We start from the raw sequence: 26900 nt of genomic DNA on the forward strand, positions 1-26900 counted from the left end.
GTTGTAACTAAATCGTTTCAAAATCTTGAGGAAAGGACAGAAAGATATGAAGTCTGACCATGACCAAACATAGTCCCTCACATGGGAGGGCTAGTAGTTTAACAATAATGTGTGCATTTCTATTGCACCAAACTCCACTCATGAGGTGAATGCTCACAGCACGAACAGTCAAAGCAGACATATTAGAAGATTATAGTCACATGAGATATGCCATGACTAGGGTAGCCTAGTAGTTAATGCATACACTTGCCATGCTGAAGACCTGGGTTCAATTCCCTACCATGAGTTAAGCCTGTTTCTAATGTTCCCCGCCATGACATTACTGAAATATTGCTAAAAGAGGCGAAAAGTCACTCACTCATAAGTCACTCACTCATTGTGACACCAGAGACCGCTGGAGGTCATTAAGTGAATTTGTTTGTTTCAATATTGGCCTATATTATGCACAGGCCATGTCCAATCAAACACATTAAGGACTGTAAGCAACCTACGTGGTCTCTTCAAACTGTTGCTGGAAGTTCTTCAGCTGAGACTGAAGGCTGTTGATGCTACTACGGTCAGTCTCAAGACGGGTCTGGTACTCGCGCTTCAGTCTGTCGTACTCAGTGTTGGTGGTGTTCAGGTCGATCTGAAGCTGGGAGAAGCGTTCCTGCAGAGTGCTCTTCTCCTGCTCCAAGATGGACATAGCCTGAAGCAGAAGAGTTCAATTATCAATTTGATGAACTCTAAACAAAATTAAACATGTTGAATTTTTTCAAATGTGGTAGTCATTTCTTACATTACAACTGTGATCTACTGAAAATGCCAGGAAAGAAAACATGTAACAAGTAACCAAGGGATTCGGAATAAACAATCAGTCTTCATATAATATCATCACAAAACACCAACTTACCTGTTGCTTGTCGTTCTCGGCCATGAGGAGAGCATCGTCTCGTTCACGCTGTAGTGAAGCAAGACTCTCGTGGAGTTCTTCCCTCTCCCTGTCAAAGTGACCACTCATGTCTTCCTTCTCAAGGTTGTGATGGTGGAGGAGCTGTTCACGCTCGTTGTCAAACTGCATCCTCTGTGAATCCTGTAATGTACCGATTACATCATTACTTATATCAATACATTGTGATCAAGATCACTTTCTCAACATATTGTTGAACGTACTGAAATAAATTGCAAGTGATTCTGTGGCATCTGATTGGCTGACCAAACCATCAATCTATGTTTTTAAAAGATGTGAAAATGATTAAAGTCCACATTTGATAAAGTTCAAATTGAAGTGTTATGATTTTGCAAAGGGATACATCACACACCCTTTCTCGACTGAGTCTCTCAACATCCTCCTCATGTGACTGTTTCTCCTGTGTGAGTGCCATCTGCAGGTCACGCTCCATCTGTTGCATTCGAGAGGTGAGACCCTCGCGATGGTGTTCGGCCCGATCGAGGTCAGCCTCTTTCTCCTTGACAAGTCTTTGGATCTCAGCTACAACATAAATTGTTCAAAACATTGTTCAAACTAACCTTTGTACTCAGTGACAAGCTATTTTTTTTCTGACTTTTTCTGACTTTTACATACAACTGTGTCCCTGGCTACAAAAACTTTGTGACACTATGAGCTGCTCTGTGACACATAAAACAATGGACACATGAAAAGTTCATTTAACTTGAAACAAAGAGTCATCTTTTTACATGCTATGCTTCAGACATCCTAGTTTTTCTGATATGTATCTGCATGTGTGGGGACCCTGACCTTGTAAGTTCTCCTTGCGGACGATGAGTTCCTGGTTTTCTCCCTCCAGCTGTGACTTCCTGACTTCCAACATCTGCACGTTCTGCTGTGCTTCATACAATGCTGCCTCAAGCTGGTCCTTCTCAGATGCAAGAGAGGCCACGCTCTCGCTCTGCAATCGGTTCTCCCTCTCGGTTGCAGTCACCTGCACCACAAGCTCGCCTTTCTCGGTCATCAAGATCTCCTTCTCCTTGACAATACGGTCATATGCTGCCTGGTTGCGCTCAAGATCCTTCCTTGCCGTCAGCAGTTCATCAGTCAGAGCTTGCTTCTGACGTGAAACCTTCAAGAAACCAAGATGCATAAGTGATGGGCTTCAAACTTTGTACTCAGAGAATTAAACATTTTCCTTTGGTATTATGCGTGAATGCTTTACCAAATAAATTACCCCATTACCCCATAGATGCATGAAAAAATCCTTGTAATGTATTACTTAAAAGAGAGAGTGGTGCTACTAAATAAAAAATTGTTTAGGATCATTCTTTTAGCTAAAACCAGTAAATGATTGATCGTTATGGATGTGGATAGTGTGATAGATATCTGAATTTGCAATATTTGCTTCTCACCATGGACAGCTCAGCCTGCACATTGGCCTTCTCGCCATTCAAGGAACGGATCTCCTCCTCCAGCTGTTGACGAGTCAACTCCGAAAGTTCCAGAGTCTGGTTCAGACCTGATGATCAACAAAAGTCAATTGTTAATACCATGAAGTACAGATCATACAACTGGTCATATTCCTCCCACTTATGACTCACAATCTACAGAAATGAAAGAATTTAGAGCTTTATTTAAATAACTGAAGCCAATTTTGCCAGAATGACTTACCAATTTTCTCAGTTTCAACATCCATCTTCTCCTGTTCGACACGGACCAGCTCCTCGCGGATACCAGCCTTCTCCTGTTCCAAAGCGGACTTGTCACTGGCCAAGTTAGCCTTCTCAGCCTCCATCTGCAACAGTAGGTACAGTCTTATAGCTTTCATAAATAAATAGAGATGTCAAGCATATTGTAAAACAATGTCCTTCAAAATGCTTCAATAAGAGTTCGAAATTCTTTTTATTTCTGAATGCTTTTTCTTTATTTTTTTTGGTCAAATATAACTAAGTGTGAGTCACCAAGTTGAGTTTGAAAGGAGTTATCTATATAAGTAAGGTGAGACTGTATTTGTTTGTATGTGTGAGTGGATTTGTACTTACTAGTATGACCGAGTGAAAGTGTATTTGTTTCACTTGGTTCTTATCTACTTGCATTAGTGAGTGAGTGTGTACTTAAGTAGAGACTTTGTGTGCATTTATTTGGATAAGTGAGTGGGTTTGTACCTGAATGATGATCTTGTTGAGCTCTATCTTGTCCTGGCCAAGCCCCTCATTGAGAGCCTGCATCTTGAGAAGAGCATCACGAAGTGCAGCTTCCTCGGTCTTCAGCTTGTTGATCTCAACTTCAATCTCTGCCTTCTGGAGCTCAGCTTTAGACAGCGCATCACCTGGGAAAGGATTGTCATCTTTGTTAGCATCAGGTAATTCCTTAAAATACTGACTATTCACATAAGTAAAGATCTGATTTGTGTAAAACTAACAGAATATCCTAATTTAGAATTCTTCTACTTTTCCCTGTTAATAAAATGAACTTGATGTTTTCTTGTCTCCCATACAAGAAGGAATTACTGCTAATGATGATGCATGTATCACAAGTCATTTCTTAACACTGCATTATCCTAACATTATTAACATTACTGCCAGTATTATTCAGGTTTTACTGGTGTGGAAGGTTAGAAACTGCACATTGTACAGACAATATAAAGACCATACTCACCAACTTCATTCTTCTGCCCTTCAAGGACTTCTTTGTCGAGAAGGGCTCGGTTCAACGCCTCCTTGGTGGCAACAAGCTCCTCCCGCTGAGACGACAACCTCGTCTCAGACTGGGAGATCATCTTCTGGCTGAAATAGTGAAACAAAAGAACTTTAGTCATGGGTCTAGCAAAACTTCGTCATGAAACATGTGCACTTAAAATTTCCTATAACAAAAGCCTAAGTCTAAGTCTTGAGTGTGAGCCTAAAATTCTAGACCCTATTCATTTCTTCCCAAAGTTCCATCCATGTTTTAAAGTCTCATTTTTAAGCCTGTTATTGTCATAAGGTTGTAGTGAATATCTTCAACATGTTCTTTGCAGACCCGTAACAATCAGTTTGTGCACATTCTTAAAACATAGCAATCCAAGATGTCAACATTGAAGTTGTTCCTTTAAGTTTAAACACAGTTTTTTTTCAATTGTCAGTTTACAGACACTAATTCTTTTTAATACAAAGTATACAAATTGCCTGGCCTCCCACATTTAAACAATTCATGCCTTCACATCAAAACAATTATTCCATTATTGATCCTTAAGTTTAACAGAAAAGACAATTGATTTTTTTTACAAGGAAGCGATAGGCTGGGCAAAGTAGGCGTGAATGTATTGTAATGTTTGCATGCTCTTGATTGGGATGTCTCATCAAATATTGATGCACATGCAAGGCTGTAGGAAGACTCTTTAAATACACTCAACCACAGCACGACTGTCACAAGTCACTGTTGAAGTATAGGAGTAATGATCATCTTAGCGCTAAGATCTCTTTGTGGACCAGGGTCAGCAGTAACTCTGAATACATGTTTCCGCTGAGAACCTACATACTACATGTGTATAAGTGTAGTGTCTGAGTGTATAATCCAACTTCACATTCTGTTTACTCACAATTTTAGCTTATCTGACTTTTCGACAGTATTTCATTTACATCCCAACAGATAAGTGACAATTATGAAGCTTGGTTTGTTTTTTGATAAACACTCTCAGCAATATTCCAGCTATATGGTGGCCATTTGTACACAATAAAGTCTGGACCAGACAATCCAGTGAACAACAGCATGAGCACTTTCTACGCAAATGGGATACAATGACGTGTCAAGTAAGTTAGCGAGCCAGACACCCCGATCCCATTAGTCACATTATGACAAGCATGAGTTGTTGAGGACCAATTCTGATCTGGATAAAGATGAAATGTCTGGGATTTAAACTCCAACTTGCGACAATGTGCATGTCGTATTTATGAGATAACTAGGGATGGAGACTTATGATACAATCAGCCTGCATTTTCATCATTTATGTGAATCAACTGATTCAGCTTTTCCAATGGGAGGTTTATGTTAATATAAATACTAATCCTTACCATCTCTCGTTCTCCTTTTGTCCTCTCTCCCTGTCCTTGAGGATGTCCTCTTTTTCATCCTCTAGGTTGTCCCGCTGTCTCTGGAGATCAGAGTTAGCGGCCTGCAGTTTCTCGATCTCTCGATGGAGTCCCTCGATGTTTTCGTTGAGTTCCTGCCGCACCTTCTCTAACTGTGACTTCTCACTGCCAGTGACATTCAGTGCGTTCTTGATGCGGTCTCGGTCACGGAAGGAATCTTCCTTATCTCTGTGGCTGTGACAGAGATGAACCATTGCATCATCAAAAGAAGACTAAATCCAACTTTGTATCTTAAAATTTTCACGGGCAGTATGCTGAGAGGACAAGGTCAGTTACAATAGAAAACAGAATAAGAAATGGGTTTGAGACTAACTTTCTACAGAAGATAGAAACCAAAGGCTGTTTTTATAAGAATAAAGAATTTTACCTCAAAGTCAGTTAAGTCCTAAGAGTGAAACAAGGTATCACTCTGTATTTTTGTATCAAATTTAGATGAATGCGAACAGGACATATCAGAAGGGATTGTTATAATCTCGGAAGTGTTCAACAAAGTTAACATAGCCCTAATCTGATCGTAACTCAAAAGACTTTCACATATACTTAAACTGGTCATAATGCTACGATCCCTTTGTTGAAATGGGGGCACCCTGCATATAACACTGATTGAATTACTCACGCGTTATCGAGGTCCTCCTTGAGATTGAGGATCTGTAGTTCCAGACGCCTCTTCTCATTCTGCCCATCGTCCAGGGACTTCCTCAGCATGGCAGTGTGATCCCGGCTGGCTCCCAGCTTGGCGCGGAGATCCGATACCTGGAGTTGTCGTTTGTTGAGAGCAGCCTGGACTGCTGAGAAGGTGGCGTCAGCGAAAGCGGGAGAGCGGGATCGCCCTCGTGGGGAAGGTGAACGAGTTGGGGATCGACTCTTCATGCCAGGTGACCTTGACCTTGGTGAGATTGATCTTGCCCTGAGTGGCGATGAAGATCGGACTGAAGGTTCGGGTAAAGTGACTGGTTCGTTGTCATCCACTGTTCTGTCAGCATCGTTGATAACTGCTTCAGCGATGTTGCGGAGAGCATAATGAAGTGCTTCAGTTTCTTCGCGGATCTGACGAGCGGTATCAGTTTCAGGTGCCTCCCTCTCGTAGACCTCGCTGGCGTTGCCCTCAAGCTGGTTAATGGTCTTCTGCAGAGTGTTGACAGTCTTTTCCTTCTCGTCAAGCTGGATCTTGAGACGCTCGTTCATCATGGTCAGTTCTTGTACACGTGCGGACAGATCGGAGCTGTGAGTGTCAAAGCGAGTCTGGATCTCTGCAACCTTGCGGATCTCCTCACGGAGTTGGTTTTCTATCACCATCTTCTCACTACGTTCCCTGTCCACCAAAACCTGGCCAATGGCAAATTGATAAATGTTGATAAATGTAACTGCTCACAAGACAAATAAATCATGTTGTTTTCTGTAAACTTAAATTAAAACTATTCTATTTTGTATACATTTGCAAAAGAAAGGTCTGTTTTATCTGGTATCAATGTTTGGTTCACTCATAAAATTTGGGGGCAAAGCTGAAAATATTTCATTCAGCCATGATGGGAGTTGAAGACATACCTGAGACTGAGTATCCGAACTGCGCATGTTGGCACCAAGGTTCAGACAGGCGGAGTGCATGCTGCGTGCTGCCTTGGTGACATCTGTGCGCACGTGAGCCAGATCTCTTTCAGTTGCAGTTTTCATCTCACTAAACTGACGACGGAACGCTACAACTGCTCTCCACAGAGACAAGAGTCGGCTGTGCTCAGCGCTGAAGTATTCATTGAAGGTCTGCAAAATAAAAAGATTAAAATAAACGCCCAGACATGACGATACAACCACAGGAAAAATTTAGACAGCGAGATGTACCAAGAAGTTATCATAATTGTTGTTGTCACGGTAACTCACATGTTCTTCCTCCCTCCATTCTGATTCCTTTGCCTCCAGTTCTTCACGAGCTCGCTGCCAGTCAGTGGTAAGTTTCTGTATGTCCGACGTAAGCTGCTGATTGGCTGAGGTAGCTTGATCGAGCTGTTCTCGTAACATTCCGTTGACATGGGCCAAACTTGAGCTCCTGGCAGAAAACAGAAAGGACATTACATCTTGTCACCATTAACATGGGTAATATCTTTCAGAGAATTTTAAGGTGGACAGGATTTTGAAGAAATATTTTCAGCCAATATGAAACATTTCAAAAGAAAGAGGATAACCACTGCATCAACTGCTGACCTCTGTTGCTCTTCCTCCAGCTTGATGAGTGCTGTCTCAAGGTCCATCACGTGATCAGCCTCGGAGTACTTCAGTCTCGTCTCTGCACTTTCCAGTGTCGAAAGCTGCTGGTAGAAGGTCAGGATCAAACCAAGGTCAAAGACAACTCAAACAGATCAACTCCCTTCTGGATGAATTGTAAACAAGATGGACACATACTTCTAATGAAGAAAGATGGATGAAGGAAGTGTAAAATGTGATCAGATGTTAACTCTGATTATTTGGGCATAAAATTGATGTACTTCTTAACTGAAGAAGCAAGCCTATGTTTGGAACCTTATCATATAATAAACATGTGACTGACTGACTGAGTTTGGTTTATGTCGCTTTTAGCAATATTCTAGCAACATCATGACAGGGGGACACCAGAAATGGGCTAATGGACACAGGAAACAGTAAAGACACTTGATGGAGAAAATGATAGGAGTGATGGTTTTATCTACAATATTAGCTTTCTGACTTTCTGACTAAAGAATTCAAAAGCTGAACAGAGCAAACAACTTGTGTAGGCCATAAAACCTTAGCTATTGAATACATGTGTAGAGGATTCCTGCAGTTCCACATTTTCATTTGAATGCAACATTAGTGTGTGCAAGTGAGAAGTAATGCTACTTTCGAAAGTGGGGCCGTGAATACAGATTAAACATCCCATCAGAGTTCATGAATAAGGAGCAAATCAAACATGGAGCACAACAGTCAAGAAGAAAACATGTCTAAGCTCGTTACCCTGTCATATCCAATTGGAACAGGAAAATCATTGGTGAAAATACAGAAGGAATTCTTGTGGGTCTGAGCATTGTAAGGAAATTCTGCAGATGGATTAATGGATAAGAGGATGGACAGAGAGACTTCCAGACAGATGGATGGATGAAAGGATTGACAGATGCTTTCCAAAACAGATGAGTGGGTACTGAGAAACTGATTAACATGAATATAATACTTAATTCATCTGCTAATCTAACAAGGGTAACGCTTTCCGAGTTGTGGGGATAGTGTATACAGTTTTGTTTCATTAGCAACATCTCTGATCTAATTCCACAGCGAAAGAGTTGGACTTATTGCAAAAAGCATAAAAACACTTCATTTTATAACAAGTTTGATTTTCATGTATAACTAACATTTAGTCCTTAAGGTAGTGCACATAAACAAGTGAGTTAGTGAGAATAATTGTATGTCGTTTTCAACAATAAGGTACCAACATCCGAGTAGGGAGGGGACACCAGAAATGGGGCACCTTGCGACTCCACTCTCCGACATTTAAGACAACAAATATTAGTGTGAATGCCACAAAATTGTAAACTGTGATGAAACGTATTTTAGATGAAAATAATGTGCACTGTTGCAACAAAGTGTGAATTCAAAGTCTTTCCCAAAGTGTGACATGAGATACAAGACTTTGCAAGAAACTTCACGGAAGTGCCAAAATGAACAAGTGAGAGATGTCAGGTGAGGACGATAGAAGGCTGTCTTCATCCTAACCAGTTGTTGGGCTAGCACTATCACAGCACACAGACACAAGCTTACCGCTGATACGCTATCATATTGAGCCTTTAGCTCTTGGTATTGCAGTTCTGAGTCCTCACACTTTTTCTTGTACTGAATGACCTGTATTATAAAGGGCAGAATTATTACCATGATTAAATGAATATTAATTACCTTAACAGATGTTCTTTGCATATCGTATTGGTTTCCTCGAATTGAATCTTCAAGTTCTTGGCATTTCTTCTTGTATTGAAGAAGCTGTAAAACAACTTTTTCAGTCAGTATCCTTTTTCTTACAAAGCAAAATAAGTTGCAGGAAACTATCACATCTGAGTTGTACTAAAACCACTGTCTAAAATCACTGATTCTACAACCCTTCATCAAAACTTCCTGTACTGATACTTATTAAGATTTTTTTCTCTTACAAAGCAAAATAAGTTGCTGGAAACCATCATATCTGACCTGAGAATATAAACCATTTAGGCTTCAACTCCATACCAAAGAAGTACTCCAAGCATTTCTCTTAGATCTACCTGTTAATTCCAGGACTATCTCAGCCTATCAAAAGGTTATGTCATAAGGGCCAATCACAACCTTTCAGTGAATATGACCAAAGAATGTGTCACATTCATAATAAATCTCTACTATAGAGTCAGTTGTATGAATAGTTGAATCACTATCAAAAAGTTGTGACACCAAGCATTTGCAAAGTGGGCTTAACCTATCCCACTGGTGCTACACACTGCAAACACATGCAGGGGCATGTGAATCATTCACCTGAAAGTCATCATAAATGAGCATTTGTCTTTAGAACCACAACTACTCATGTAAAAAGAACCCCTTCAATTCCAAAAACACCCTACACTATAATTAATCCTGACTGTTCTCGTGAAGAACAGCAAATATCTTCACTTGTAGCTTTGGTGCCACCTTGGAATAATAAGAGCTACTTCAATCTTTGACCAGTGTTTCCGAATAGATAACAGAACTCAACAACTGAGCAATAATTCCCAAGACATCCAACCACTACTCGTCATTTTTCCTGAGTTCAAATGAATAAATCTTTGATTGAGATACCACTACAGAACCGCTGAACAATAACTCCCAAGACATCAAATCATACAACAATTCCCATCATTCCAGGGGTTCTTCAAATACCTTTGCTTGTAGTTTCTGCACGAGCTGAGCTTGGCGCTGTTGGCCATCTTGGTAAGCCTGGAGCTTCCTCTTGTAGCTAGAGTGTTCTTCCTCCAGCTTCCGACGCAGCTCGATGTTCTGCTGCACCAGCCCCTTGGAAGGGGAATCAGCATCGGGGCCATCTCCCTTCAGGGATTGCTCCAGCTGAAACAAGAATGGTAACTCTTGTAACACTTCCCTTCAGTTTGCAGACCACTATTAACACACACCCATTGCCACTTTCACATGTTGTTTTACTATTTAAATGAATTCTAAAACATGGTTAAAACTGAAAAAAGAATGGTAACTTGTGTTGCACTTCCTGTTCTTTGTAACTTGCAGACCACTATGTAGAAAAACCAATCGCTACCTTCATATGTGGTTTTGCTGATGAAAATAATTCTACAAAATGGACTGGGAATACCTCTGATTTAGATATGCATTTTCTTATGAACCAGTTCCTATATTGTTATGACAGTTTTCACAAGGTTTATTCCAGCTGTCATCTTGAATATACATAAATCTATCAAAGGAAATATGATGCAATAAAAGAAAGAAAGCACATATGCACACTTTGTACTTTAACAAACATATTTACATAGATTGCTCATTCAATTTCAAAATTTGAAAAAAAGCATTATTAAGATTTAAAACTGAACAAATGAGACACCTTTTGCCCTGACTACATACAACTTGATGTTGGCAGGACAGACCCTGTCATACTGAATAGACTTGTTAGAAGACTTCTTAAAAGACTGCCTAAAAGAGGTCAAAACCCATGTCATTATACCTGAGGTCTCTAAGCCATAAATGTTGACAACATAGCCATTAGTCAACCTTATCTCAAATTGCACTCTAGTTAATGACAGTCCAGGTAATTTAACATGCAGTTCCTGACACAAATACATTAAAGGTAGTTGTGGCAGATATAGTATCTACAAATGTGCAGACTGTCTGCAAAACAGTTATGGCTCCACTGGCATAATTTATTAAAAAGTCTTTATCGACAGAAATCTGTTACAATCTGTAATGATTGAGCATGATTTGTTCCTACAATGAGGCGAGTATTAGTATAAAAACTATCATTTTTCCCAAAATATTGACACGTGATGTTGTCATATTTAAGGTACATCTGAACAAAACACTAATGTCTACTTCTCATACATTCTATGATAAAAAATTTTGTTGCACTTCTGAAGATATTCTTTGACAAAATATTAAACATGACTGTCTGTACAAATAACTTCAAACTAAAAACGGACAAATTTATCTTTCAACAAATATTTGTTTTTCCATTTTTACTGCATAAAATATTCAAACTCCTTGAGGGTAAATCTTGTTTAAACAAAGTTAAAGCTATATCAAATATGCCGTAGGCACAAAGGCAAATCCCCCAAAAAGCAAGAACCTCCACTAAAGCCAAAATGGTACATAAACCACTGATAAATCCATAGATGAAAACCACCCTTCACCGAGCACTGTGAATTCAATCATAAACATGTCAATCCAACAGAGTGCTGTTGTTCAATGAAAGAAGTATCCAGGGAAGTGGTATATCTACTCACAGCCAAGACAAGAGGATCGTACTCTGCTGCCATGTTACCCGATTGAGGACTGTGATCGAATGCTGCCATAACGTAAACTCCACACCTATATACTCCTGACGAGACATGTTTTGACAGGATAAGGAACCTACCTGTACCTGGCGTCCATGGAAACACTAACGAGACCTAGGTAGCAGGAATTACACTAATCCCCTGTTGCTCAGCTCAAGTCTTAGATCTACCTGTTACATACATGGGTCAGTAAGTAATCTCCAGGCCTACTGCACCCCAGGTGATATTGGTAATATCATTACATGTACAATATCTCACTCTAGCACTGAAACGGTAGATCTGCTTATTCCCCAGTGAAGGTGTGAGATACACAACACTACATTACACTTAACACAACAGAGCCTACCAGCTCAGACAAACATCCAGTCTCTGAGAAATTATTTGATTACATCAAACTGAATTATTAAATTATGTAAATATAACATTTACTGCAAAATAGTGTTTAAATTATCTTAATATATTTATTTACTGCAAAAACAGGTGTTAAATTATCTTAGTATAATATTGACCACAAGAACAGCTGTCAAATTATCTTAATATAATATCGTAAAGAGAGCAGGGACTCTGATTGCCTAGAAACTGGAGTAATTTTGCCAACTACAATATATTTGAAGAGCTATACAGGGTATTTTTTTGCTTCAGGATATGAGAGAGTGGTTTATATCCTGGAAGGAACTGAATCTATCCGAGTTACAGAATCTGAAATTTATTGAGTTAGTGAAATCCAAAATGTAACATGTTACATTTGACCACTTTCTAAATAGCGTTCATACATGACAGATAAACTGTGCAATTAAACCAAAATTGACACATAAATATACATTATTGACATTATGTCCATAAAACAATAAAATATAACAGTGGACTTCATATCACTGGCAGATGAAAGTCTTAACATCATACATATATTACAGAAGTAATTTCAAAAATAAATAATGATTTACTGACAATTAAACTAAAATATGAATAATTACAGTTTTATTGCATAAATCACATGCAGAACCAACAGATCCAATTTCACAGACACATCAAAATCACTGTTTTATTCTTAACAAAGACTAATTAGATTACATGCAACAGGCTCACAAAATGGACAATAGACATTCCTAAGCTGTAAGCAATCTGTTTCAATGGTGTCTACAGCTCCCTAATTACAGGTAAATGGGTAATTACAGGTAAAGCTGGTATACCTTTCAAAGATTAGCTAATTACCATTTAAAGTAATCCTTGATCTGCCAGTAATCCATCCCATGTGATTAGATGTTATACAACAAAGAACTGAGATTTATTTGGGGATTGAGAATGGTTATTTGGTAGCCAGATATGGCTGAAAATGTTCCAATGAAATCAGTGCTGGTCAGCCATGTCCACTGTCAAGGTCAAGCCACAGACAGTGGCGGCAAGGATCAGGTGTTTTTACCAAAGGAATGAGTATGCCACTTTCTAAAGTATTTCAGTGGTATTGCTGTATGTCAGCAGGTGTGACAGGTGAGTAGCCAAGTTTTTATGCCACTTTCAGCAATTTCATTTCAATATCCCAACAGAAATGGGCTTCAAGTACGATACAAGGGTCCCAGGTCAAGGTGAGCAATGCTTCACCACAAGGCTACCAATCACCCTGATATAAGAAACTGAAAATAGTTTTACATCCCTTTTATCTATATTCCAGAAGTATCACAGCTGGAGACATCAAAAATGGGTGCCACACATTGTAGCCACATAGGGAAACAAACCCAGGCTTTCAGCAAGATGAGCAGGCATATTAACCATTAGGCTACTCAACCACTCCATTTTCTAGATTTTGAAAGCTCTCTTAGAGTTAAGATTGTTGTAAGTTAATGTCAATGACACATCATGGGTAGATCTAGGAATTTTGAAAGGAAGGGGTTCACTAATGCAAACCCCCTGCCTCCTCTCTGGATCCACCAATGCTTATGATGATCTTAGCGCTAAGAGAGCTTTGAGACCATGGTACGGGTGAAAGAAATAATGCAGGTCCTCCTTCATTTCAACTCCACTGAAACCCCCAAGCATTGGTAGAAATATACATCCAGAAACAGAAAAGATCAAGGCAAACCAATTTTTCAACCAATGGTCGCAATATTCTGCATTCCATGGACACAAGTGTATCTCACAGAACTAAGCATTGTTTGGGGGTCCACATACACTTTGTGAGTATATAAGCTAAAACAGGATAACTAAATGTTTTTAACTTTGATATCAAGAATGCATAGATGTTAAAGTTTTTAAGTGAGCACTGAAAGATGATATGGTGATTTTTCAAAAATAATTAGAAAGTTATTCCTTTGATTATCCGTCTTGTAACAAAACGGCATTGTCAACACTATCCACCTCAAATGGACAACATGTCTGATGAGTGTAAGTGAGTGTGTAATACAAATTTACATCTTACAAACACTAACTGTACATCATAGGACAATGGATTTTCTCTGTGGTGAAAACATTTGCTTGTTATCTACAGACTCATGTTTGAATCCAACCTGTAACAGTTTGTAAAGCCTGTTCTATCTAAACAATATATTGCTTGAACATTGCTGAAAGTGGAATAAAACCCAATTAACTTACATGCAGGGTATATCTAAGTATGCCAGTTTGAAAAGTCTAGTCTTATTCTTTCTTCATACAATGGTAACATGTCTCTGAAGTTTTTATCCAAAAGTTTTCATGTTTAACCAATGGCAAATAATTAATAATTAAAAAATGCAACAGAATTTAGTGGCCGAAATTGGACCAATAACATCTTTTTGTCAACAATGCTGATCACCAATAACAAAAAGACATTGTTTCCATAATACCACAGTCAGCATATACAAATTGTTTGTGTCAATAATCCCTTGTCAGTCAGCATTAATACAATCAATATTGATTCCTTAACAGATTTGCCACCGAAGCTAGTTGTGAGGGTAGCAGTATTAGAAATACCTTTGGTTGATTGCAACCTAAAGCCATCTAAAATTGTATAGAACTGTAAATGTTTTGTAGTCATACTTTAATGATGTTTTCAAAAGTTAATAAAATCCTTTCAAAAAATGTTCCAGTGATATATGCCTCTAGTAAAATAACTGTCATCATCGACATATTTCCCCTTACAAAATGACAAATATGAAGAACCATTTCATTTTGGTGGAGAGGTATCTGGGTTTGGAGCCCAAATATTTCCTTCCAACATAAACAAGTAATTAGTTACTTTTTCCAACAAATGACTGCATTCTTTATAAAAATATTTGCAAGAAAAGCAAACATTTTCCCTATATTCCCCGTGAGCCTCTAGTAAAACAATGATGTTGGTAAAACCATGGCTGGATTATATTTCCTTAAAATCGCAGACTGAAATGCAGAATATTAAATGACTGGTCCCCACTGTCCATGTTTGATCTATTGCTGCTACAGCTAGTGTTTGATCTGGACAACTTACTTCTCTCACCAAGCATGGTAATTGATTATGTTGTGCTTCACTTCCTAAACAAAGTCTGCCACAATTACAAGTCTCAACATATACTTCCAGGTCTTCAGAAAGACAAACACCTACATGAAATAAGTCTTGAAGACAACATAGTATCAAACACTGGATTGTTTTCATGTGTGTGTGTCAAAATGTTTGTAAAACGTTTGTAACTGTTTGTATTCCTATTTGTATCAAATGTACACCTGACGATCCAAGTAATTGACAATCAATAGAGATTTGTACCTCTTCGCATACAATCAGTTGTCAGGATCATAGCATCTACAATGGGTGACCCATCATGGCCGCAGATCGATAAGCCATGATGGCATCAATGGTCAAGGAAACATGGCTAATTGCAGTAATTATCTGGCTTACCAAAGCATAAACAGCGGTCACCCTGGTCAGATCGCCAAACAAAAGTCTGAATAATTCAGATTTGATACAACAGTGGATGAAACAGTAAATCCAAGGGTAAAACCATAGAGACATCCAACAGGCTTATGACAAGATGATATTTCCCTTTCATGTATTGTAATCAAAAGAATATTATTTACAAAAGAGATAGATCATCAGCATGTCACACTGTCTTGCCTTTGTACAATTATGACACATGCGCTCAGGGCGAAATCCCACATGCGTTTCACACAGCTATATGCTTGCTAGTCAAGAGTCTTATTTTCTCTTCTGTCCTGGCCGTACTGTAATACTATAGACCTGTGAAGATCTGGGATAGAATTTATCTTCAGCAACCCATAACAGACAACTAATGGGACGACCAAGTCTGACTTGGCTGACACATGTGATCATATCCCAGTTGTGTAGATCTATGTTTATGCTGTTGATCACTTGATTATCTTGTCCAGATTCAATTATATACTGACTGCCGCACATAGCTGGAATATTGCAGAATGTGGCATAAAACATGACTCACTCACTGTAAAGCTATACCTCTAAATAAAACAAAAATAGAGGTCTGACACATTATGGATAACAACTTTTATATTATACCATGATGCTGCATATTTTGGCACAGATTCTGTCAAGCACATATAAACCACATCATGATATAATATAAAACATGTCATTCATAAAACAACTATACCTTTCTTATTATTTATCTAACTTCTAAAAGTTTAGTTTTTCCATAGGTTCTGAATTTCACATCGCACTTGTGCACTGTTTCAGTTTAAATTTTAAAATCATCATCAAAGATGATGACAACATTTTTCTCTTTCTGCACTTCATTTTAAAATAAACAATGATATTAATTTCAAATAATGTCTATCATGCAAGTCTCCGATAAAAAAGCTGGAATATTTATTGATCCATACAACTCACTAATTGATCCAATAAGAAAATTACAGGCAAAGCACGAACTCTCGTTGAGGTAAATTGAACGTTCTAACCCAGTCAAGAGATTATCTAGGTACTACCCACTCACCCAATTTATCTGTTACAACACCATGGCACCTCTTAACACTAATTACAAAATAAGGACCTGTAATTACTGAAAGGTGTTCTTAAGGCATAGTTTCACTAATTACAAAAGAATAACAGGTTGTTACTGACAGGTATTTTGATGATGTAATTATAAATAACTGACAGGTAATTAATGACAGGTATGTCTACAACAGGGTGTTTTCTTTAGGGACCTTTGATAGGCCATTAATTATCTTCAGTCATTAGGTGCAATGTCAGTATGGAAAGAAAGGTTAAAGCAACTAGACAAGGTTGACACAGGTACCTGAGCATATTTATTCTTCCAAATAGGTACCTGTATACACCTATATGCACCTGTACATGGAAAACCTTACCCTGTATGAGGCTTACCTGTATATTACCAATAATTTAAAGAACTGTTACCATGGTTACAGTAACACTGACACTAATTATGTCATAAAAATACTTCTATGTTTTTTATTTATGCATGAATTGCTTAATATTATGTTGGATGTCAAATATGTTGAAATAAAAAATTTAATTCAAGAATTTTGCTGTCTTGGTGAGGGAAATGAATGAACATCCCCCCTCCCCCCACCCCCACCCCCCAAAAAAACCTTCTGTAATAAATAAATAACACTCCTGCATGTCATGCACAAAATCAATGACAACCCCACCCTTCCCCCTACCCACAAAATACATGTGTATAGAATTGATGAGCCCATAGCTCCCCAGAACAAACTGGGTGACCCACCCCACCACCACCAAAATCATCGTCACCCCATAGCATTTAATTATGAATGGTCCCGTCAGAGAGACGGTAATAACAGACCTGCCTCCAAATGTAGTAGAAGACACTTAATCCTGTGATGCACGATACAGCAGCACAATTTTCTAAACATGCCTTACAATACAAGGACACATGTACTGACATAAACTACCGTGCCCTTGCAGAGCCCCGTTGTGAATGAATGGGTGTGTGTGTGCTACAATCTCATTGGTTGAAAAAATGTCACTAAATGGGATAGGATCCAAGACATATGTTCCCGCGGCAAGTGTCTGACTGTATGCCGTGGACGAGTCTACCATACAAAGTTCAAAATATGATACATAAGCACCATTCAGGGTTTAATTATATGTCAGGTTGACTTAGAATACAAAATTACATGAACTTGTGAGCTGGTATCACTAGTCACTAGTGTTAAAATAATAATCTGAAGTCAATGACAAAAAATACTCCTAGTTTAGTTGATTTTTTTAGAATACAAATTGTTTATGGAAAATCAACATGGTGATGAAGTATACTGACACAGAAGATATATTTTAAGTTGAATAAATGAATACTACAGACAGTGATTTTGTGATGTTCACAAAAATTACTTTAAGTGATGTTTGATATTACAATCTTAATGCCTTCAAATACTTGCTTCAATTATCCTTCTCTGCACAAATCCTGGACCAAACGCTTCCGGTTTAGCTTTTCGAAGATTAGCTCGTACTTTTGCAAGCTCATCAGAAGGGCCATTGTCAGTTGCTTTTTCGTCTGTGTCCTTCTCAGTGGCATCAACACACTGCAATTCCTTCTTGCTGGCCATCATGGGGCTTCACGACAATCAATCAAAACTACACCAGACGCCAAAATCTCAAAATCCTAAAACCCAGTCATCACACAAGCAGTATATCCATGTCCAAACAAACAGCTGTTGGCAAGAAGCATGTTCCGAAAAAGAAGTTCTGGAAAAAGTCTGAAGGTAAAGCGTTTGAGAAAATATATGTTCCAGTTGATAGTTGTCAACAAGTACAATGTCCAAGCATCAGGAAAGTAGTTTGGGTTTCAATACAGTCCATTCATATTGTGTTTCCAGTACATCTATTTTCCAAGGTTCCAAACATAAAAAACTGTGGAACTTTGAGACCAAAATTATGACTCCATACCCTCATCAAAAACAGTTCAGTACAAATGCGATTCTTGTCTCTGATCTGGAGGTAACAATCCAAGGGTTTCCCAAGACATCAACGGGTAGCATGACGGGTGAGTTGACACAAGTTAAACAATATCTATCTTCACCTAATCCCCATCCAGCATTCATGGCTGGTAAGTTCCAGACGTATCAATTGTCAGCAGAACTGAGTTACGTGTAATCCAAGTATATTTGCTCACACAGAACTTCTCACATCCTTAATTCAACTTGAACACATGGGCAATACACAAGGTTCGGCTGGGGCAGTACTTCAACCATACACAAAAACAATCACGTTCATAGTCGAAGTTTCTTAGACTGCCAGCCTTGAAAATTCCATTGCAGTTCTTTTGTTTAAACAAGAGAGTAAATTTTGGAAAGCTACTCTATTCATTAAGTATATGGATGTCCATGCAGACGTGTGCGCCAATTCACAGGAATAAAAAGACTTAAACACAAACGAAAGTATCCGAAAGTGGCACTGGAGAAGGATCAGGAACTATTTCTTAAGCCGTGAGGTCAGGCCATGGCACGAACAACTCTAAGAGAAGGCGGTGTTAAATCCTAGTCTTTGTCTTTGACAGTACTCGAGTTAGGCACAGTTGATTGTGGCTGATTAGGAGTGCTTACCTGGTTTTGTCTCAGGCGACTATCAGAAAATGTTTGACATCAACCCCTCTCAATCAGCCATTGAAATGATTTGCTGCTTGAGTATGGGGCCAATATGGCTTATAACAGCCTCTTGTTTCTCACTTCATGCAGTGCAAACACAAACAAGAACGTCAGCCTGGCGATATAGACAATAGCACGACTGGTTCGCAGGTTTTAGATGTGATAAGCTTCACTAAATTTCTATAACCAATCATATGCAACCCATATCGGTTTGCAGGGCTTTGATCAGTGGCTTGTCTACAATATAGCAGCATCGGAGATTACTGAATATTTGACCTGGACTCATTTGTTTGCTTTCTGCTAATCAGCATATTTCTTTTGACATAGTTAAAAGATTACTACAACTCCGACAAAGAAACAAAGAAGATTGGTTTACTGTACAAGGTGTTCAAAAGAACAGTGACAATCGTTACAAGATCAGGAAGTAGAGGTCACATGACAGTATTGATCTTTGACGATAATTTACCTTCTACTTTTTAAAAATGTAAATTATGGCTAAAGATTGTATGTCAAATTAATACTAAGGAGCATTGCTTGGAATCTTAGCCGATCTTATATAATCCATCAATTTCCACATAAGTGTTAGACAGAATTACTTTCTGTACAACTTGTAATATGTAATATAAAGATGAGTAGCTAGACAATTCTATTCTTGGCATTTTCATTTTCAAGCCTACAGTAGATTAAAATTTTACAACCTTGAAAATATTCTCGACACAAGGTTGATGAAAATCCACATGTGAGTGAGTATGGTTTGTCACTGTTTTTTTTTTTGCTGTACACTAAACACAAGAGAGATGAGAAAACCGATTAACACATTGTTCCCATGCTGTTTTTGGAACTTGACCTTCAGTGTAACATATAAAAACTTCATCCTTGTGGAGTCTGGGTCCTCAATATTATAAAATGCAAACCTTTTTAACCAATCACAAATGACAAAAACTATTAAAGAACAAACAAAAATTTAAAAAGGAAAGTGGAGCTGCTAAAACTGTCCACAAAGTTCAGAAAAAATCAAATGGTGGTAGATTGAGTGGAAAGACTAAAATAACCACTTGACAGATATCCTGAATATCAAAGAGAAGTTTTTCCTGACATTCAATAACATGACACAATACACATTTCTCGGTTGCTAGGAAAGTAGCTTTATACCCTAGATAAGTTGCTGCCAGGCAAACTCCAGCTATCAGTATACACCAACTGGGAGATAATATTGACAGTTATATTCATTAATATCCTGCTTCGGTGAGATACAAGGAGGCGAAATAGATCTCCAGTAAGAATAAATAAGTTGAAGATCTGCCAACTGGCATGGATGTCCCAAGTGGACGATAGCAGGCAGAGGAGAGGGGTCCAGACAAACCATGTTTGACACAAATCACAAAAATGTGGTGATTGGGCTTTGATGTCACATTCAAGATATTGTTCTTATATACTGACATATGCATGAAAGGCCCTCTCAGAGACCCTGTACTGACAGACCCTGTAAGCAGGAGGACAAAAACCATCTTTAGCATGTTTTGGCTTATTGATCAACTTTTCTCTGCTCTTCCGATCCTCTATGTAACATGACATGTAGATAGTGAGTCAGTGAGTGAGTGAGTTTAGTTTTACACCACACTCAGCAATATTCCAGCTGTATGGCGAAGGTCTGTAAATCATCGAGTCTGCACCAGACAATCCAGTGATCAACATGAAAATCGTTCTGTGCAATTAGGAACCGATGAGCCTGACCACCCGATCCCGTTAGTCACCTCTTACGACAGGCATAGTTGCCTTTTATGGCAAGCATGGGTTGCTGAAGGCCTATTCTACCCCGGGACCTTCACAGGTCACATGTAGACACATAAACCATTACATAATATAGACATGTAGATCACATCCCACACATTAATACTAAATCGTTAAAAAAATCTCTTTCCCATCCATACTTTTACACACATAAATAACAAATGAAGAAATGTGTATTTTCTCTATGAATAAAAGAAACGAAAAAAACCCAAAAAAAAACAACAACAAAAAAAAAACCAACACTGAAGATGTCATGATCCTTAAATAGACGAGACATTCAGACATTATATACTGGACAAAAATAGTTAGGGATATATATACATTTTGAAATTATGAATAATGATCTATCTACTCTTTGACACACTGATGAAAAATCAATCATGAGTAAGAATACCAATATCCCGAACTTATTTTACCCAGTATATGACTACACCATCTAGCAGTAGAAGACATAACCCTCTTGTAAAACACACAATACATTCTGAAAAAAAAAATGCATCACTCATTTACTGCTATTTACTGCATTATTTCAAAAATTCAAAATCTTTTGCACCATATCAGCTGGAATATTTATCATTGAAACTATGCGACACCTTATTAGAAGGATGGTGAGAATATTAAGGGAATACGCATAATGGATGTGCTACATGTTTTCAACTACTTTCAGTTTATGAGGAAGCTTCAAATGAAAGTGTACTCTCTAATGACATGGGTGACTGAGTTTAAAAATATTTTTGTTTCATAACCTGAATCATTAATATTAAATATCACAACACCTGACATCAGCTGTTCCAAGGCCACTCTGCAGTTACAAGAACAGTTCAAATCAACCACAAACAAACATGCAATATTTACCACAGGAAACTGACAAGTTCAATTTAATGTGCAAAAAATGGAATCATAAACTCAGAATGAGTGTTGATGAACTGAGATGTACTTTTTAATGGATGTTGAATGTGGAGAGTTTCTGGTTCAGCTACCGAGTCGTCGGAGCATCGCGTACACTGTATATTCATCAATATCTGAAGACCGTCATTAAGGAAATAACGGTCGTATCTCATGGGTGTCGTATATGACAATATATCACCATCAGTGATTACAATACACTGTCTTGCGCTGGGCTGGTGAAGACAATGGCTAAGATTTATGTTGTTGACATTTGATGTAGTTAACTCATGAGTGTCATGGGAAATATATGCTCGTGTCAGATGAGGATGTTTGAGTGTCTGGTGAGACATCTTTTATAAGATCTTGTTGAATGCGAAGGCATGACTACAATAGCAGGTTTTTCAATGCTCTTAATGAAGTCCTCTGTGTGTCCGTGATAACAATACACCTTTGATTAATGAACATAAATGAATTTAAGAGCAGGTAACTTAACATACTATTTTTTTGCTTAGCAAGAATTACCAACGTCAGATGTCAGCATCTTCTTTTTGGTTTGAGTGAGTGAGAGAGTGAGTTTGGTTTTATGCCGCATTCAGCAATATTTCAGCTATATGGTGGCAGTCTGTAAATAATTGAGCCTGGACCAGACAATCCAGTGATCAACGGCATGAGCATCCATCTGCATCTGTTTGGTTTGACTCTTTGAGTGGCATCATGGAGGAAAATGGTAATCTTTGACAATAATGACATTTTTTTCAAAAAGTTACATTGTTACATGATTTATATTTAGTTAATGAATATATCTGATCACAAAGCCTTAGAGTGGGCTAACCATTTCACAATACTACTTAAAAAGTTGAAAGCTAACCTAACGCTATTGCAATAGAGTGAACTATTGCTGCACTACAATCACAACAGTGAACCCTAGGGGTAGTACTGTTTCGTACACCACTGAAAATGTTATGTACAATCGAACTTTTTTACATTACAATCGTAAAGCTTTCTGATCATCACTGACTGCCTGTGAGTTTAGTTTCACTCCACTTTTAGCAATATTCAAGCAATATCATAGACACTAGGTATTGGGCTTCACATACTGTACCCATGTGGGTCTTTGACGTGACGAGTGACCGCTTTTACCACTAAGGTACCCTACCGCCCTGTTCATGAATTATTTAGCTTTGGTAATATGAAAGAATCAGGTAGTCCTTACGTTTTTTTGAGAAGCAAAGAATAATTACAAGCTGTGAAACTAGCACCAACCAAATCACCAATTTGAGGAATGTAACATAAATATCAAATAACTTACTTCATGACTTCAATAGCTGACTAAACATACAATAATTAACATCTACAGAATGTAAGCCAATTGAGTAGAACTGAGTTATTCCTCAACAGGCAGTCAATATGTAATGCAAGCAGAGTCTGTGAAAGCTGGAATCAATCCCTCCCACTTACTCCCTGTGAATACAACCAGTAGCCAACGTCAAGACAGCATACAACTTTACACTGTGTGATCGTGACACCTGGCCTACATATTTACAAAGGTACAGGTTTCACATACGGGACCACAGAAAGGAAAAATGTCCACCAATTCACCACACACTGAAGAACATACTCCAACAAATGTTGACCTTTCAGTACGACTGACCAAGACATACTGAAGTCAAGTCGTGAACAAATACAACAAGTCGCAAGTCAAACAAGATATGGAATAGAATCCAGGTGTTCCGGATTTGAGCACACTGAAGAAACAGTAGAATACTGGGGGCTTGTATGGCCATTTGTAACATTACAATATAGACATTTATCACACATCTGGCCTGTGTAAGCTGTAGACATATAGCTATTGGATACAACGGAAGCACTTAGCACCCAGGTCTTGAAAGATGAAACAATATGAATGCATATATTGAACCTGGCTCTTTTTCAGTTGTGGACATAAGGCTATGGGATACAAAGTATTCATTTAACAGTTCCTTGTTATATATGCGATCGTCTTTGTATCCAGCACTTAACACTCAAGCCTTTCTTGAAAGATGAAACAATATGGACCTTTATACAGAACCTGGTCCAGGCACTGTTTGTGGACATTCAGCTATTAGATACAACATATTATATAACATTTACCTGGTACATATGCCATTGTCTTTGTATCCAGTTGCAGACACATAACATATTTCACACCAGAGTTTGTCTTAAATAATGAACTAATACAGACATTTACCCAACACCTGGTGGTAGTGTAGCTGTGGATATTTGATTGTTACATGCATTTAACAAGTAGATGGTATATATGCTAGTGATCAATGTATCCAGTTGTTACAATAAAGTGATTTAACACAAATGCTTGATGTTGTGTCATCTTTCATATCAATGGTCAGTAAAATGGTTGTGAACATTCATCTGTGCAATATTTGGCAGTAATTCACAATACTCAACATGCTAAATAGTTGTAAGCTTCTTCTATCCATTTGCTATAATATTGTTAGCATTTAATCAGGTTAGTATCATTGTGAAACACTATGTTAGCACAATACAAGGTCCACTACACAATACATGTAACTACAACTGCTGAATCGCAATACACACAATACATTACTTTGCATTACATAACAAGTTCTACATTTGTGAGAAATATGTGAATAATGGCAGAACCAGTCTATGTGGATTGTCTATTATTTCCTCGTGGGAAAGTCTACTTATATTTTGATTCCCTGTACTATCCCAACTTTGCTGTCTAAAATTCATCTGTAGAGTGCAAACTTATGACATAAACCTACTGTATTGGGATATGAATCTTATCAGGATACGAATATTATCACACCTCATCATATTGATAAGAATCCAGTTCATACTACAGGCTTTCTTTAAAGATTTGCAACATGAATATTTGGAACTTTCATACCATACTAAACCAAGAAGGTAATGAATATTATAGGGGCCATCACTTATAAAATTCAATATCCACTAAAAAATATTATCTTCAAAATGTTCATGACGCCTAAATCTGGTTTCTTTCCATCTTTCCAATGAACTGTGAATCCTAATCCCATGGACTTTCTCAAGGTTCAATGAACTTCTGTATATATTCTGAACAGCAAAAGAAACTCTGGCTTTAAGTCAAGTTTTTGAGGAGAAGACATAAACAAGAATGCTTACGTTTATGAGATGTCAAATAATTGAATGTGGACCAGACAATCCAGTGATCAACAGCATGAACATCAATCTGTGAAACTGGCAACCGATGACATGTGTGAACCAAGTCAGCAACCTATACCACCTGATCGGTTAGTCGCCCTTACGGCAAGCACTGAGAACCTTCACAGGTGTTTAGTATATGTATTTCGATTGGTCATGCAAGATAATTCAGTGGTAGTCAACCTTCATCAAATGTCATCCTACTGGTCAATTTGGGTTATAGCTCACAATATTGATAAATGGACACATTGATCCAGACTTAATTATTTACAGGCCACTGTCATACAGGTGTAGTACTTCAGTGGTAAAACTCAATAAACAAACAAAACTTCAAGAGGTTAACCAACCACTAAAGGACTACCCAGGATATGCTATTTGTTGTAAGGAAAACAGTCTATTGTGAGCATGTTTACGGTACAGCCGGAGTCCCCTGCAAAGCTATCGATTACACAAGCCTTTATTGCTTAACATGCTGAGACTGTACCTATGCTGGTGAACCCAAGACTAAACACTCAAGTCAGAGATCAACATTCTGTGGACACATGAAACAATACAATCATTGTTTCTGTTTTATTATCGGTAACATTCAGGATTGAATGTTAGGACTGGCTAAAAGACTGATACTTGGAAATATCATTGATGGGAAGAATTATTAAGGATAATCATTATATGAAAATCGTGGCATCAATACTATCATGCACAAGGTTTTGAGAGATAAAATAATTTCTAATTTTTACACACAAAGCACAACATGGTCTGTATTCTCCGGGTGCTTCTAAATTGATGAAAAGACACTGTTTTGTCAATAAACCATACAGAAATATGGCACCAGTGATGTCAAGTATCTTTTTGTGACTGTGAGATTTTTGCTAAGAGTTACTTCTCTGACACTTATTAATAACAGATTGATATTTTTTCATTGATCTTCATTATTTATATTGTAATATAAAATGTTATTATTAAACTAAGTTAAAGCTATTTTATTTAAGGAACATGCTTGATATATACACTCTCACGCACGCACACTCTCTCTCTCACACACACACACACACTCTCTCTCTCTCTCTCACACACACACAAAATTATAAATATTATACAATAATTATATGAATTTAAAATTGTTGTCTAAAAAAGTAAACACATAAATACAAATTCTAAAGTTTTAAACTTGTAATACTGTTTTCTGTAATCATACAGTTCTAACCCCTATAAGGAATGTAATGCTATAGATTGAAGTTTAAGTTCAGATGAAAAGATTTGGTTATCGTGAAATCTAACCTAAATAGCAGGTCTGAACTACATACCACTAAGTTGTTAGGAAAACACCATTACTCAACTATTGCCATACATGACAGCTTTTGGTTTCAGTCATCAACCAACAATGGCAAATTCTTAGTGAATCTTCAAAATTATATTTTCCATATTCAATATTGGTCAAGCAATATGAAAATTATTTACCAGATACAAACATATACTTCATGTGGACATCTGTAAGAAATGGACGACTTTGTGGTACAGTTAGTTGGTCATTTTGCTTAACCTATTATAACTATATAACTATTCAAACTATATGGAGTCTGGGCCAGACAATCCAGTGATTAATAGCATGAGCATCGATCAATGCAATTGGGATATGATGATAAATGTCAACCAAGTCAAGGAGCCTGACCCTGTTTATTACCTCTTACAACAAACATGGGTTTCTCAAGACCAATTCTAACCCAGATCTTCACAGGTACGTAAAGGAACAGCATGACATATGATAATATTTATAAAGAATATGTATATTTAAGGGGAATATATCAGCATATTGCACATTTCAAAATTATGCTGGTTTTCATTTTGTTATTATATATGACAAATCAAACAAAAATTATAAAATTAGTCACTGATTCCTGTGTCTAAGAAAGC

At 37.8% G+C, this 26900-nt stretch overlaps 1 protein-coding gene across 6 annotated transcripts in view; it reads right to left on the reverse strand.

Moving 5' to 3' along the window:
• LOC137268359 (rootletin-like) overlaps nt 1-26900 on the reverse strand; it is a 96913-nt gene that overhangs the window by 13814 nt on the left and 56199 nt on the right. For all 6 annotated transcript variants that reach the window (XM_067802912.1, XM_067802916.1, XM_067802917.1 and 3 more), the window contains 15 exons: nt 9937-10119; nt 8953-9036; nt 7258-7361; nt 6937-7102; nt 6607-6819; nt 5678-6387; nt 4984-5235; nt 3590-3717; nt 3097-3260; nt 2603-2726; nt 2344-2450; nt 1739-2060; nt 1302-1471; nt 893-1072; nt 492-688 (listed from right to left, as the gene is read on the reverse strand). In XM_067802912.1, the coding sequence (XP_067659013.1) occupies nt 492-688; nt 893-1072; nt 1302-1471; nt 1739-2060; nt 2344-2450; nt 2603-2726; nt 3097-3260; nt 3590-3717; nt 4984-5235; nt 5678-6387; nt 6607-6819; nt 6937-7102; nt 7258-7361; nt 8953-9036; nt 9937-10119 (3104 nt within the window). The remainder of the gene's footprint in view (nt 1-491; nt 689-892; nt 1073-1301; nt 1472-1738; nt 2061-2343; nt 2451-2602; nt 2727-3096; nt 3261-3589; nt 3718-4983; nt 5236-5677; nt 6388-6606; nt 6820-6936; nt 7103-7257; nt 7362-8952; nt 9037-9936; nt 10120-26900) is intronic.

This window comes from Haliotis asinina, chromosome 16 (genome assembly GCF_037392515.1).
Source record: "Haliotis asinina isolate JCU_RB_2024 chromosome 16, JCU_Hal_asi_v2, whole genome shotgun sequence".
Taxonomy (NCBI): domain Eukaryota; kingdom Metazoa; phylum Mollusca; class Gastropoda; order Lepetellida; family Haliotidae; genus Haliotis; species Haliotis asinina.